The sequence below is a fragment of the Hylobates moloch genome, unplaced genomic scaffold, assembly GCF_009828535.3.
Source record: "Hylobates moloch isolate HMO894 unplaced genomic scaffold, HMol_V3 SCAFFOLD_7, whole genome shotgun sequence".
NCBI classification, from domain to species: domain Eukaryota; kingdom Metazoa; phylum Chordata; class Mammalia; order Primates; family Hylobatidae; genus Hylobates; species Hylobates moloch.
In genome coordinates, this window is record NW_026652282.1 from 12,619,829 (window position 1) to 12,633,111 (window position 13,283).

Genomic DNA, 13,283 nt, shown 5'->3' on the forward strand with positions numbered 1-13,283 from the left:
ATTTTTAGTAGAGATGGGGTTTCACCATGTCGGCCAGGGTGGTCTTGATCTCTTGTGATCAAGTGATCCGCCTGCCTCAGCCTCCCAAAGTGCTGGGATTACAGGCATGAGCCACTGCGCCTGGCCTGTAATTGTTTTTGAAAACAGAAAAAAAACAAAAAAATTAACAAATGTAAAAAGGAAAAGGGCTTTAATAATTGCAACACACCCAAAGATAGCCACTGTTAAGAAAGAGAAAAAGAAAGTGTAAATGTACTTTATATGTGTCTTTCTATAATGGCATGATATTTATACATATTTTTCTATAAATTGCTTTCTTGCTAAATATATAGTGCATTTATTTCAGTACTGATGCAGGGATCTAATTCAACCATTTCAGCAGCAATACAGTACCCGCTGTACAGATGTAGCATAATTTATTTGCTATTCATAGTTTATTCATTCGTAATTTATAGTTCTCTACTGATGGACTTTCTGGTTATATTGGTTTTTTTACTCATATGTAAAAAGTTGCAGTAAGCATCCATGCTTATATATCCTTGGTAATTGTCCAATTATTTCCTTAAGAAAATGACTAAAAATGAGATTGTTGGAATCAAATCATAAGTCCATGTAAAATGTGGATGGCCAGGTAGAAAGGGCTTCCTGGTTTGCAGTTTGCAGCCCTTCTGGCAGTGAATGTAGGGGCCCATCTCCCCATACCTTCACTCATACTAGGCATTATCAGTTTATAAAACTCCTATAATGAAAAGTTATATTTCACTGTTTCAAATGCACATTTCTGAATTAGGTAGAGTATCTTTTTATATGTTTTATTACCTATTTGTAGATTGCTCAAGTCTCACACCTTTCTCTTTTGGGATACATGTTTTTTAAAAATTTGTTTTTGTTTTGTTTTGTTTTGTTTTGTTTGAGATGGAGTTTCGTTCTGTCTCCAGGCTGGAGTGCAGTGGTGTGGTCTCGGCTCACTGCAACCTCCACCTCCTGGGTTCACACGATTCTCCTACCTCGGCCTCCCGAGTAGCTGGGATTACAGGCACGCACCACCACACCCAGTTAATTTTTTTTGTACTTTTAGTAGAGATGGGGTTTCACCATGTTGGCCAGGATGGTCTCGATGTCTTGACCTCATGATCTGCCGCCTCGGCTTCACAAAGTGCTGAGATTACAGGTGTGAGCTACCACACTCAGCCGAAATTTCTTAATGTCTCTAAGCTTCTATTTCCTTGTCTTTAATATGGAGATAAAGTCAATCATAGTGTCCACCTCACAGAATTGTGAAGATTAAATGAGGTGATGGATGTATAGTGTTTAACACAGAGTCAGCAGATAAGAGGTGCTGTGATAGCTCTAGTTCTTATTATTATAGATTTCTTTTATGATGAAGACGATAGATATGGTATGAAATAAGAGAGTAATTTTTTTCCTGTTTATTTGAAATGCTTCTTTTAAATCACGTACATGTATCTTTGTGCTCCTTAGATCTTTATTTCTTTATGAGTTGCATACTATTGTTGAAAAGCAAGAAAATTATGTAAAAATACTGTATGACTTTGTGTCCTATTTCAAAGCAGATGTATATTCAAGTTATTAAATTTTAAAATTTTTAACATTTTACTTTCTTGTGGTCTTAATTTATATATCATTTGGTTCAGTTATATACAATTATATGTTTTTCAAAAGATTTATAAATCAGAGTTGTGCTCACTGAAACATCTATATGGTACCCTCACACATGGCATAGGAACACTGATATATGCAATGTGCCAGCCTCTGCCATGGCTAAAAGATGTGTTCCTGGAATCTGTATTTGGAAATGTAATATATTTTATTTAAAATTGTGGTTAGGTCCCCAGACTAGACATAAAACTTTACTGAACTCCTAATACTGCTGAAGTAATATAGAACAGTTTCTCATATTTCATTTCCCTTTTATAAATTCAGTGGAAAAATGAATTTGGGGTTCTACACACCTGATTGGCAAGTAGACTTTGGAAATCTAACCCCCTCTTTATATTAGAAATTTGTGATATTGGCTGTCTGAGACACTTGCCACTTTAAGGTAATACCACTCATTATAACTGGTCATATAAAAGATAGACTAGACACTCACTAATTTATTTTTATTTTTTCATTTTTTGAGACGAAGTCTTGCTCTGTCACCCAGGCTGGAGTGCAGTGGCATGATCTCGGCTCACTGCAACCTCCGCGTCCCAGATTCAAGCGATTCTCCTGCCTCAGCCTCCCAAGTAGCTAGGATTACAGGCGGCTGCCACCACACCCGGCTAATTTTTGTATTTTTAGTAGAGATGGGGTTCACCATGTTGGCCAGGCTGGTCTCAAATTCCTGACCTCTGGTGATCCGCCCGCCTCAGCCTCCCAAAGTGCTGGGATTGCAGGTGTGAGCCATTGCACCTGGCCCTCGCTAATTTATTTTTATAACTCCATTTCTTAAAACCTGTAGCTTTATTTTAAAAACATGATCACAATGTACTTTTATTTTCCTTCTTTTGGCAGTTTAGGTGTTTGGAGGCAAACCACAGGAGTCTCTTAACTGTGTGGAGTAGTAGTCCAAAGGTTTATGGCAGAGGATACCAGGTTTTCAGCGTGCTGCCATCATGGAATTGCTACTTTTAAGAATAGGGGCTGGGTGCAGTGGCTCACACATGTAATCCCATCACTTTGGGAGGCCGAGGCAGGTGGATCACTTGAGGTCAGGAGTTCGAGACCAGCCTGGCCAACATGGTGAAATGCTGTCTGTATTAAAAATACAAAAATTAGCCTTGCGTGGCGGCGGGCACCTGTAATCCCAGCTACTCAGGAGGCTGAGGCAGGAGAATCACTTGAACCCGGGAGGCAGAGGTTGCAGTGAGACAAGATCACGCCACTGCACTCCAGCCTGGGCAACAGAGCAATACTCTGTCTCAAAAAAAATAAATACATAAAAATAAATGCATAGAATAGGAAGGGAAATGCTTTCTGAATGTGAAAAGGTAGATGCTGCTTTGAAACTTGCTACCCATTTTATTGGCACCTAAACGTCACTGTGATCAGTTTAGAGGGAAAGTCATAGTGTCCTTTTTTTCTGTAAAGTATGTCACAGCCATATATACCTATGAAATGTAAGAGGGATTTTAAGTTATTACCCATTGGGAAGATAGTTGCTGACACGTGGTGCTTTTCCAAAAGCTCTACTCTTCTCATTCTCTTACACCCACTTGACTGCTTTAATAGAAAATAGCTTTCATGATATTTGAATCAGTCCCAAAATGTGTCATTTTGCTCTCACGTGTGTGTGTATTTGTGGATTAATGCCCATTTCTTTTATCTGATTACATCATTATACTGATAGGCAAAGATTACATGAGGAGTGGTTGCTAAGAGAGCAGAAGGCACAAGAAGAATTCAGAATAAAGAAGGAAAAGGAAGAGGCGGCTAAAAAACGGCAAGAAGAACAAGAGGTACGGTAGGAATCACGTAACTAGTGAACAAACTGATTACTTCACCATAATAACTCTCATGAAGAGTTGCCTATCTTGGGAGGTTGGAGTGAGCCGAGATCACGCCATTGCACTCCAGCCTGGGCAGCAAGAGCGAAACTCCATCTCAAAAAGAAAAAAAAAAAGAGAGTTGCCTATCTTGAACTTAAAAAAAAAAACCAAAAAACTGATCTTATTCAGTTTGCCAGTGTTGTTTTTTTTGTTTTGTTTTGTTTTGTTTTTTTTTGAGACGGAGTCTCGCTCTGTCGCCCAGGCTGGAGTGCAGTGGCGCGATCTCGGCTCACTGCAAGCTCCGCCTCCCGGGTTCACGCCATTCTCCTGCCTCAGCCTCTCCGAGTAGCTGAGACTACAGGCGCCCGCCACCACGCCCGGCTAATTTTTTGTATTTTTAGTAGAGACGGGGTTTCACCGTGGTCTCGATCTCCTGACCTCATGATCCGCCCGCCTCGGCCTCCCAAAGTGCTGGGATTACAAGCGTGAGCCACTGCGCCCGGCCGCAGTTTGCCGGTGTTTTAAGTTTTTCATCTATGTGCCCTGTATGTGAAATGTTTTTAAAAAGTGTCTGAAACAAAGTTACTTTTTCTTCCCCTTTAAAGAGAAAGTTAAAGGAACAATGGGAAGAACAGCAGAGGAAAGAGAGAGAAGAGGAGGAGCAGAAACGACAGGAGAAGAAAGAAAAAGAGGTGATTCCTGTCATGGGATGTGCTGTGTGATGAGTTTGAAGAATAAGCAGTAGGCATGTCAGAGTTTGGGTTTTTTTTTTTCTTTTTTCTTGTCATTTCATTTGTTTGTTTGGAAAGAATCATATTTCAGCCTAGACGTAACACCAGAGTTCCCTTCTGATGCTCTTCTTTGGGTCCATGGAGTGGCAGATTCCTTAAAGTTTTCTTCAGCTTTGCCCTATTTACCCTTTCTACTGGGCATTGGCAAAAGTTATAAAGGGCCAGATGGTAAATATTTTAGGCTTTATGGTTTGGTCTCTGTGGCAAACATCCAACTCTGCCAATGTACCCTGAAAGCAGCCATCGATAATATGTAGATGAATGGGTATGGCTGTGTTCCAGGAAAGCTTTATTTACAAAACAGGCAGCTGGCCCTTGCTTTATAGCAAGTTCTGAGGTTCTGCTGTATATGAGTTGACTTCTTTAGAGAATAATACTTTGTTTCCACATTTATTTAGGTCATAAGAGAACTGCTTACGACATGTCAGCAAGAATTAGAGGATTTAAAGAAATCAGGAACTCAAATACTGAGGAACTAGGGAACAGTTTTTGTTATTTGTATTAAATCTTGACTTCCTCTTCTACTTAGGCTATGAAGACAATTGTAGCTAACACACAGTTGCTCGTTAAAAAAAAAAAAAAAAATCTGTGAGGCATATGTGTGTATGTGTCTTCTCTATCTTCCAGGATTCTTTTTTAAGGATTGATTTGGTATGTTTTGCTGCTATTCCTTAACAGTATATTTATTTCAGAGGTATCACAGCTCATCTTCCCTTGACTGATTCATCAGGATTTGTCTTTTCTGTAATACAGCTAAATTTAAATAGCATAAAATTGGATAATCACCTTATAATTGGGAAAAATGCATGTGTCTTCATTGTAGTCAATATGGGGCAGAAGCAATCTCCACGATTTTTGTTTTTTGTATCTCAGGCCATCAGTTAATTTCAATGCAGATTTTAAACACCTTTTTTTGAGCACTTCTTTCCAGATGAGGCAAGATCATGCTAGGTTTTTAGGGGGCAAAAAAATTGTTTGGAACTTGTCATTTTTTTATAGAGAGGAATTAATTCCCATTTTAACAGTAGAGTGTTCCTCAACTGAGGTCTTTCGGGAATTCGGTAAGAGCTAAGGCCTCTTTTAAATGCTTTTGTTTCAGAGGAAATCTGTGAGACATTAAGGAGAAATGAGGGAAATGAAATAGATTCTAAGCTTATAAAAAAGAATCAGCAGTATGTGTTCCTGCTGTATGCTAGACACTTAGCTAGCGGACAGAGACAGAACGGTGAAAGACACAGTCTTTGCTCTCATTGAGCTAGTTTTTTATATGGGAGTGTGAGATGATAAGTAAGCAAAACAGATCATTCAAAATGTGATCATATTAAGTGCTATAAAGAAATAAAGCAGGCCAGGCGTGGTGGCTCACGCCTGTAATCCCAGCACTTTGGGAGGCTGAGGCGGGCAGATCACGAGGTCAGGAGTTCGAGACCAGCCTGTTCAACATGGTGAAACCCCGTCTGTACTAAAAATACAAAAAATTAGCCGGGCGTGGTGATGGGCGCCTGTAGTCCCAGCTACTCAGAAGGCTGAGGCAGAAGAATCGCTTGAACCCGGGAGGCGGAGGTTTTAGTGAGCCAAGCTTCAGCCACTGTACTCCAACCTGGGCGACAGAGCTAGACTTCGTGTCAAAAAAAAAAAAAAAAGAAAGAAAGCAGAGTGATGTGATAGAGTAATGAGAATAGAGTTGTGCTTCTATAGATTGCCTGCTCAAGGAAATTTCTGAGGAGGTGATGTTTGAGCTGATACCCGAGTGGAGAGATCTCAGCGAGAAGAAGCCTGAAGCTTGAAGGCTGAAAAAAGGCCAGGGAAACTGAAATCTAGAGTCCAAAGGAGAGGGGGCAGTGGAGGAGGTTTCTGAGGGAGAGGGGGCAGTGGAGGGTAAGCAGAGTCAGATCATGTAGGGCTTCCTGGATTTGAAGGAGGAGTTTGGATTTTATGTTTCCTATAATGGGAAGCCATTGATGGGGTTTAAGCAGGGAATGACTCTATCTCATTTATATCTGTGCCTTTTAACAGATCATTCTTTTTAAAAAAAATTTTTTTTGAGACAGAGTCTCATGCTGTCGCCCAGGCTGGAGTGCAGTGGTGTGATCTCTGCTTACTGCAACCTCTGCCTCCCGGGTTCAAGCAATTCATGTGCCTCAGCCCCCCAAGTAGCTGGGATTACAGGTGCCTGCTACCACACCCAGCTAATTTTTGTATTTTTAGTAGAGACAGGGTTTCACCATGTTGGCCAGGATGGTCTCGAGCTCCTGACCTCAAGGGATCCACCCGCCTTGGCCTCCCAAAGTACTGGTGTGAACCACAGCACCAGACTTTTTTAACAGATCATTTTTACTTTACTGAAACCTCCGCCTCCCGGGTTCAAGCAATTCTTCTGCCTCAGCCTCCTGAGTAGCTGGGACTACAGGTGCCCATCACCACACCCGGCTAATTTTTTGTGTTTTTAGTACAGACAGGGTTTCACCAAGTTGACCAGAGGACAAGGAGAGAGAGAGGAATTCAAGTCATATTTTTAGGTTTTTAGTTTGAATAGACAGATGACTGGCAACACTATTCACTGAGGGAGCATTCAGGTGGATGTGGGCCAGGGAGTGTAGAGGACAAGAGTTCTGTTTTGAGCACCACAAATAAGCAACTAGACATACGAGTCTTATGTAATGCTTTAAGGGGCTAGGGAAGATAAGACTGTCTGTTAAACATAGGTACAACTTGTTCAAATGCCAATTAGGTAGAAATTTACTGGCATATTGCAGAACCTCCTTTGCCTTATTAAAAAGTTAGAATTTTCTCCTAAATGCTAATTACCACTGGTCGTGTCATATTTTAGCTTCTGCTAAATGTTTATGATTTCATCTAGCATTGTTTTTTGGGTTTTTTTGTTTGTTCGTTTTTTTTTAGACGGAGTCTTGCTCTGTCGCCTAGGCTGGAGTGCAGTGGTGTGATCTCGGCTCACTGCAACCTCTGCCTCCTGGATTCAAGCGATTCTCCTGTCTCAGCCTCCCAAGTAGCTGGGATTACAGGCATGTGCCACCACGCCCGGCTAATTTTTGTATTTTTCATAGTGACAGGGTTTCACCATCTTGGCCAGGCTGGTCTAGAACTCCTGACCTCAAGTGATCCACCCACCTCAGCCTCCCAAAGTGCTAGAATTATAGGCATGAGCCATCATGTCCAGCCTAGCATTGTGTTTTATATTCACTAAAATCCCCTTTTATGAACTAGGACATAGTATATATACTCAAATATACTAAGTATTACTATTATTGAAACTATTATAAGACTATTTAAAATATTTTGCAACGTGATCTGTAGATTTTCTATTTGAATAGAACGTCTCAGCTATGGGCTGGGCACGGCAGCTCATGCCTGTAATCCCAGCACTTTGGGAGGCTGAGGCAGGTGGATTGCTTGAGCTCAGGAGTTCGAGACCAGCCTGGGAAACATGGTGAAACTCCATCTCTACAGAAAATACAAAAATTATCCAGGCATGGCGGTGCGCACCTGTAGTCCCAGCTGCTCGGGAGGCTGAGGTGGGAAGATCACTTGAGCCTGGGAGGCGGAGGTTGCAGTGAGCTGAGGTCACGCACTGCACTCCAGCCTGGGTAACAGAGTGAGACCCTGTCTCAAAAAAAAGAGAAAAGTCTCAGCTATATATCCTTTGAAAGCTTTTCAAAAGATCTGTGATTCAAAAGAAAACTAGAACGTGTGTGCTTGTGTGCATGTGTGTGTTTTAATTGTTCCACTTGAGATTCTTAACCAGAGAAACCAGATGTGACTTACCTGACTTCTGGGTTTTCATTAGTCCTGTGTTTGCACCATTTTTAGGAAGCTTTGCAGAAGATGCTGGATCAGGCTGAAAATGAGGTATTTTTAAAACCTTTCATTGATAATTTGAGACCAATTAATGTTTCCTTAGAAATAATAGTTCCAGTAATGTTAGTTTCATGGTAGGTTAGTTAGATCATGTTTGGATATCTGGATTCATGTTTGTGGTGCTTTGATTTATACAACAACAACAAACTTTATTGATGAACCAATACAAATGGTATTCATGACCCCTGTGGACTGGACCTGTTTAGAGTCCTTACAGTATGTTTAAGCAACATCACATACCGTTAGCCTCCAGTGGATGGTTTACCTTGAGTCAGAGTAACTTCTGTTTCTGTCTGTGGTGGTTCCCTAATAAGTTCTTGGACCCTTTTTTTTCTCTTTTTTTCTTTTTTTTTTTTTTTTGAGACGGAGTTTTGCTCTTGTTGCCCAGGCTGGAGTACAATGGTACGATCTCAGCTCACTGCAACCTCCGCCTCCCGGGTTCAAGCAACTCTCCTGCCCCAGCCTCCCGAGTAGCTGGGATTATAGGTGCACACCACCACGCCCAGCTAATTTTATATTTTTAGTAGAGATGGGGTTTCTCCATGTTGGTCAGGCTGGTCTTGAACTCCTGACCTCAGGTGATCCACCCACCTCGGCCTCCCAAAGTGCTGGGATTACAGGTGTGAGCCACTGCACCCGGCCTTCTTGGACCCTTTTTAGAATGGATGGAAACCGTGGCGACTGCCCCTGGTGGCAGTGGTGATACCAGATAAAGGAAAGTGACCAGGAGCCAAGAGAGACATGGAGCTCATGTCTCAGTACCGTTGTTTGTAAAGTCTTGATTGCCTGTTCCAACTTAAATGTTTGCATTCTTAAATGAAACAATGTTTATCTTTGAGGAAAATATTTTAATATACTTTGAAACATTTCGTCTTTCATGGGTTTTTACTCCACCAGTAAAGTCATGGTTATTTTCAACAGTTGGAAAATGGTACCACATGGCAAAATCCAGAACCACCCGTGGATTTCAGAGTAATGGAGAAGGATCGAGCTAATTGTCCCTTCTACAGTAAAACAGGAGCTTGCAGATTTGGAGATAGGTAACTAATTTTGTTTTATCGTGTCAGAATGAAGTGATTCAAAATGTTGAAGTTTTTGAGTTCTCCTTTTGGGAGAGGCGCAGGCTTCCATTTCAAATGTCCGTCATCAGACATCTGCTGCTTTCTTGCTGCTGCTCTCGTTTTCCCAGCTCTGCTTTGACCATCCCTGTTCCCTCTATCCTTGTTCCCTGGGTGGGCTTAGCCTAGTTCTCTGAGGGTGCTTCCTTCGCATTCCACATCTTTAGGAAGCCACTTTGCTTGTTGGTTTCTTCCTGAGCTTGCATTAGTCCATGGTGGACAACTGGGATGGGGAAATAATATATTTGAAGAGCTTGGAGCAGCTTGGCTTTATTTTTTGAAGGGCAAACACTGTCCCCAAAACAGGCTTTTAAAACTTGGCATGTGCCAAGAGTTCCAGGCTGCAGTAAGCTATGATCACAACACTGCACTCTAGCCTGGGTGACAAAACAAGACCCTGTCTCACAAAAGAAAAAAAAACAAAACTTGGCATGTGTAAAGGGATATCTGTGAAAGACAGGATCCAAATGAGGAGAGGAAAAGTGTTTTAATTTCTGTTGTCAGTGAGTGTGCCCAGACTCAGGTACAGACCGCTGGGTTCAAAACGGGCTTCAGTGGCTGAAGCCACTGGGAAAGTTGCTTAAGCTCCGTGTGCCTTCATTCTCTCATCTATGAAATGTGATTAAACATAGTCTCATCTTTCTGAGGGGGCTGTGAGGCCCAAATGAGCACACACACCCGTAGAACAGGGCCCCAGGAGTGCTTGCTGGCATTTTCATTATTGTGACTCTTGACGTTATTCTGTGAGACACTCTTCTTGTTCCCTGCCCCTTTTGGGTCAATGTTTTTGAAAGAAGACGTTCATATGGAAACCTAGTGTTGATCTCTTCAGTCATTTAGCAAGTCTTTGAACACCTATTATGTGCCAGGTAATGGTGATTTTTATAATTTGGCCTGTTTATGAATGAACAACTTAAAGTAGGTAAATAATTCCTAATGGTGAGTGAGTCAATCTGAGGCAAAATCTAATAATTATCACCATATATTCTGCAGAAGAGAAGATCTAGTCATAACCTTAACATCCTATTAATCCTGAAAAGGGATATGAATAGTAAAATTCAGATGTATTTAATCAGAAACCATATGTCATCTGTCACCTTTATTCATAAAAGTATCCATGCTGTGAGGGTTTTTTTTCTTTTTCTTCTTCTTTGCAAATATATCCTTCTCTATGGTTCTCTCCTTTTTCTTTTTGAGTTTAAGCGTTCACACCATTTTTCATTTTTTAAGAACAGTGGTTCTCAACCCTGGATGCACATTAGAGTCATCTAGAAAGCTTTAAAAAATTATGTCGTACCTCAAGTTGAGTAAATCAGAGTATCAGGGCCAGGCGCAGTGGCTCACACCTATGATCCCAGCACGTTGGGAGGCCAAGGCAGGCAGATCACTTGAGCTCAGGAGTTTGACACCAGCCTGGGCAATATGGTAAAACCTAGTATCTATAAAAAAATAATATTAATAATATATTTATATAAAAATATTATATAAATAATAATAATAAAAGAATACCAGGGACTTGGGTGGCCTTAGTTTCAAAATGTCCTTAGGTGCCTCTAGTGTGCCCTAGGATTGAGAGCCACTAATGTCGAGTGTGTATGTCCTTTTGTATTTTAGAGGTGGGATTGCAGATGTCTGGAATGTCTGTGAAAAGAGTCACAGGATCTGCTAACTAGTAGAAAGCCTCCTCTTGAAAAACTGGGAACTGAGAAAAGGAAAGAGACTTTATTCCCTTTGATACTTTTAGAAGCGTTTCTCAAATATACACTTTATCTGAACAAGAAATGGTAATAATTGATTGGTGTAAAAAACTTCCCACCAAAGAAAAATGCACTGTGAATTACCTTTCAGAGACAACTGAGACTCCATGTAAGTTCACATTTGCATGGGTAGTTGAACCAAATTGCATTTAAGGTTTTCCAGCTGCAGGATCCCTCATGTAGGATCTATCTCTAACATTTCCTCCAAATTTAAGACCCATGGTAGCCTGATTCTTCATTCTCACCCCCTTTTTTTTTTTGAGATGGAGTCTCGCCCTGTTGCCAGGCTGGAGTGCAGTGGCATGATCTCGGCTCACTGCAAGCTCTGCCTCCCAGGTTCAAGCGATTCTCCTGCCTTAGCCTCCTAAGTAGCTGGGACTACAGGCGCATGCCACCACACTCGGCTAATTTTTTTTCTATTTTTTAGTATAGACGAGGTTTCGCCATGTTGGCCAGGATGGTCTTGATCTCTTGACCTCGTGATCCACCTGCCTCAGCCTCCCAAAGTGCTGCGATTACAGGCGTGAGCCACTGCTCCCGGCCTGATTCTCCTTTTGTTGGCCGTAAGTGAGAGGAGGGGAGATGTCTTAAACGATTTCCAGAACTTGGTTGACAGGCCCTTCCTTGTGGGAAGAGGGAATGGCCCGTCATGCTCTCAGACCCCACCTCTCCTCAAGTCATTTCAAGGAAATATGGACAGTGGTCAAATTAGTTTGCGAACATTTCTTTATTTTATTTTATTTTATTTTATTTTATTTTATTTTATTTTATTTTGAGACAGAGTCTCGCTCTGTCGCCCAGGCTGGAGTGCGGTGGCGCGATCTCCGCTCACTGCAAACTCCACCTCCCGGGTTCACGCCATTCTCCTGCCTCAGCCTCCTGAGTAGCTGGGACCACAGGCGCCCGCCACCACGCCTGGCTAATTTTTTGCGTTTTTAGTAGAAACGGTGTTTCACAGTGTTAGCCAGGATGGTCTCGATCTCCTGACCTCGTGATCCACCCACCTCAGCCTCCCAAAGTGCTGGGATCACAGGCATGAGCCACCGCGCCCGGCCACGAACATTTCTTACAATTTTCATAGGCGTATGAAATTTTACCATCACAACTATCAAAGTATGACAGCAATGTGGAGATTTTCATCATTCAAGTGATAAGTTGTGACATGAAATTCTGCGAAATTAGCAGTTATAAAATCCGGCACCATCCCTTTAGACAAGTAGACTGCTCTGTTCCCCTTTTATGGAGAGCCTCGGTGACTTGCTCCAGATCGTACAGCCGTTCTGCTCTGTCGTTAAGTTTTGTCAGACCATCAGAGGAACACTTCCATTACCTAAGCATTTCTTTGGTTGGTTGTTTTTGTAATTAGTACAGAGTTCAATTCTAGAGCCATGCTGAAATTGGTATTTCTTGGAGTCACAGCTTTGAGGGGAATCTATTTGTTTTTCTCCTAAAAGGTAATAGTTACTAATGGAAGGTAAAACTTAGTGGTCTATTTATACCTCACTTCCAAAAGTGATTTAAAGAAGGTTCGTGATCTAGTGCATTAAGTTAGAGAAAGTAAAGGAAATTGAAAGCAAGGAAAGGAAGAGAAAGTGAGTTATTTTCTCCAGATTTTTATTTCTCCATATTTGAATGCATTTCAAGCAGATAATAAGCTGTAATTCTTACCAAAAAGGAAGAATGAGTGGTATCTCGAGAAAGACAAAAATTTTTCTGGCACCAGATTCTAAAGGTTTCTCCCATGGAATATTTTACAAAGACATTAAATAGGAAGGTGGACAATAACTTTAATAGATGCTTTATAACAGTTGCATATGTGATTTTCATGAGGGTGTTTCTTACAGTGACCTTCGATAAATGATTGCAGCTTCACTTTAACACGCAATGCGGGGATTCTATGTAGGACAAAGGTAATGCGTACCAGGAGCACTTTCTTGAGAAGAAGAAAAAGAGGAGTAGTCAGTTAGCTATACCCGAGGGGGCATTTGGATACCCACACCATTTATTGGCCATCCTTGGCCTAAGGTAATATCTAACAACTGTGGGTTTTTGCAGCAAACTGACTTAAGTATCAGAATAATGGGTAAATATTATGCCCTAAACCAGTGGTTCCCAAATATGGCTGATCTTCAGGACCAGGTAGGGAGCTACTTTGAAAATATGGGTCCCCCACCCCTTGAGGTCTGATCAGATGGTCTAGGGTAGGAAGTAAGAAATCTCAGTTCTTCTCAGGTAATTCTGAGAGCCACA

At 41.4% G+C, this 13,283-nt stretch overlaps 1 protein-coding gene across 2 annotated transcripts in view; it reads left to right on the forward strand.

The window, feature by feature from the left end:
• Nucleotides 1–13,283, forward strand: part of ZRSR2 (zinc finger CCCH-type, RNA binding motif and serine/arginine rich 2) — a 41,868-nt gene that overhangs the window by 17,465 nt on the left and 11,120 nt on the right. For both annotated transcript variants that reach the window (XR_009214274.1, XM_032756622.2), the window contains exons 4-7: nucleotides 3,353–3,461; nucleotides 4,097–4,183; nucleotides 8,111–8,149; nucleotides 9,080–9,198. Coding sequence is in view for 1 of the 2 variants with exons in the window: in XM_032756622.2 (XP_032612513.1) it covers nucleotides 3,353–3,461; nucleotides 4,097–4,183; nucleotides 8,111–8,149; nucleotides 9,080–9,198 (354 nt within the window). In the remaining variant the exon portion in view is untranslated. The remainder of the gene's footprint in view (nucleotides 1–3,352; nucleotides 3,462–4,096; nucleotides 4,184–8,110; nucleotides 8,150–9,079; nucleotides 9,199–13,283) is intronic.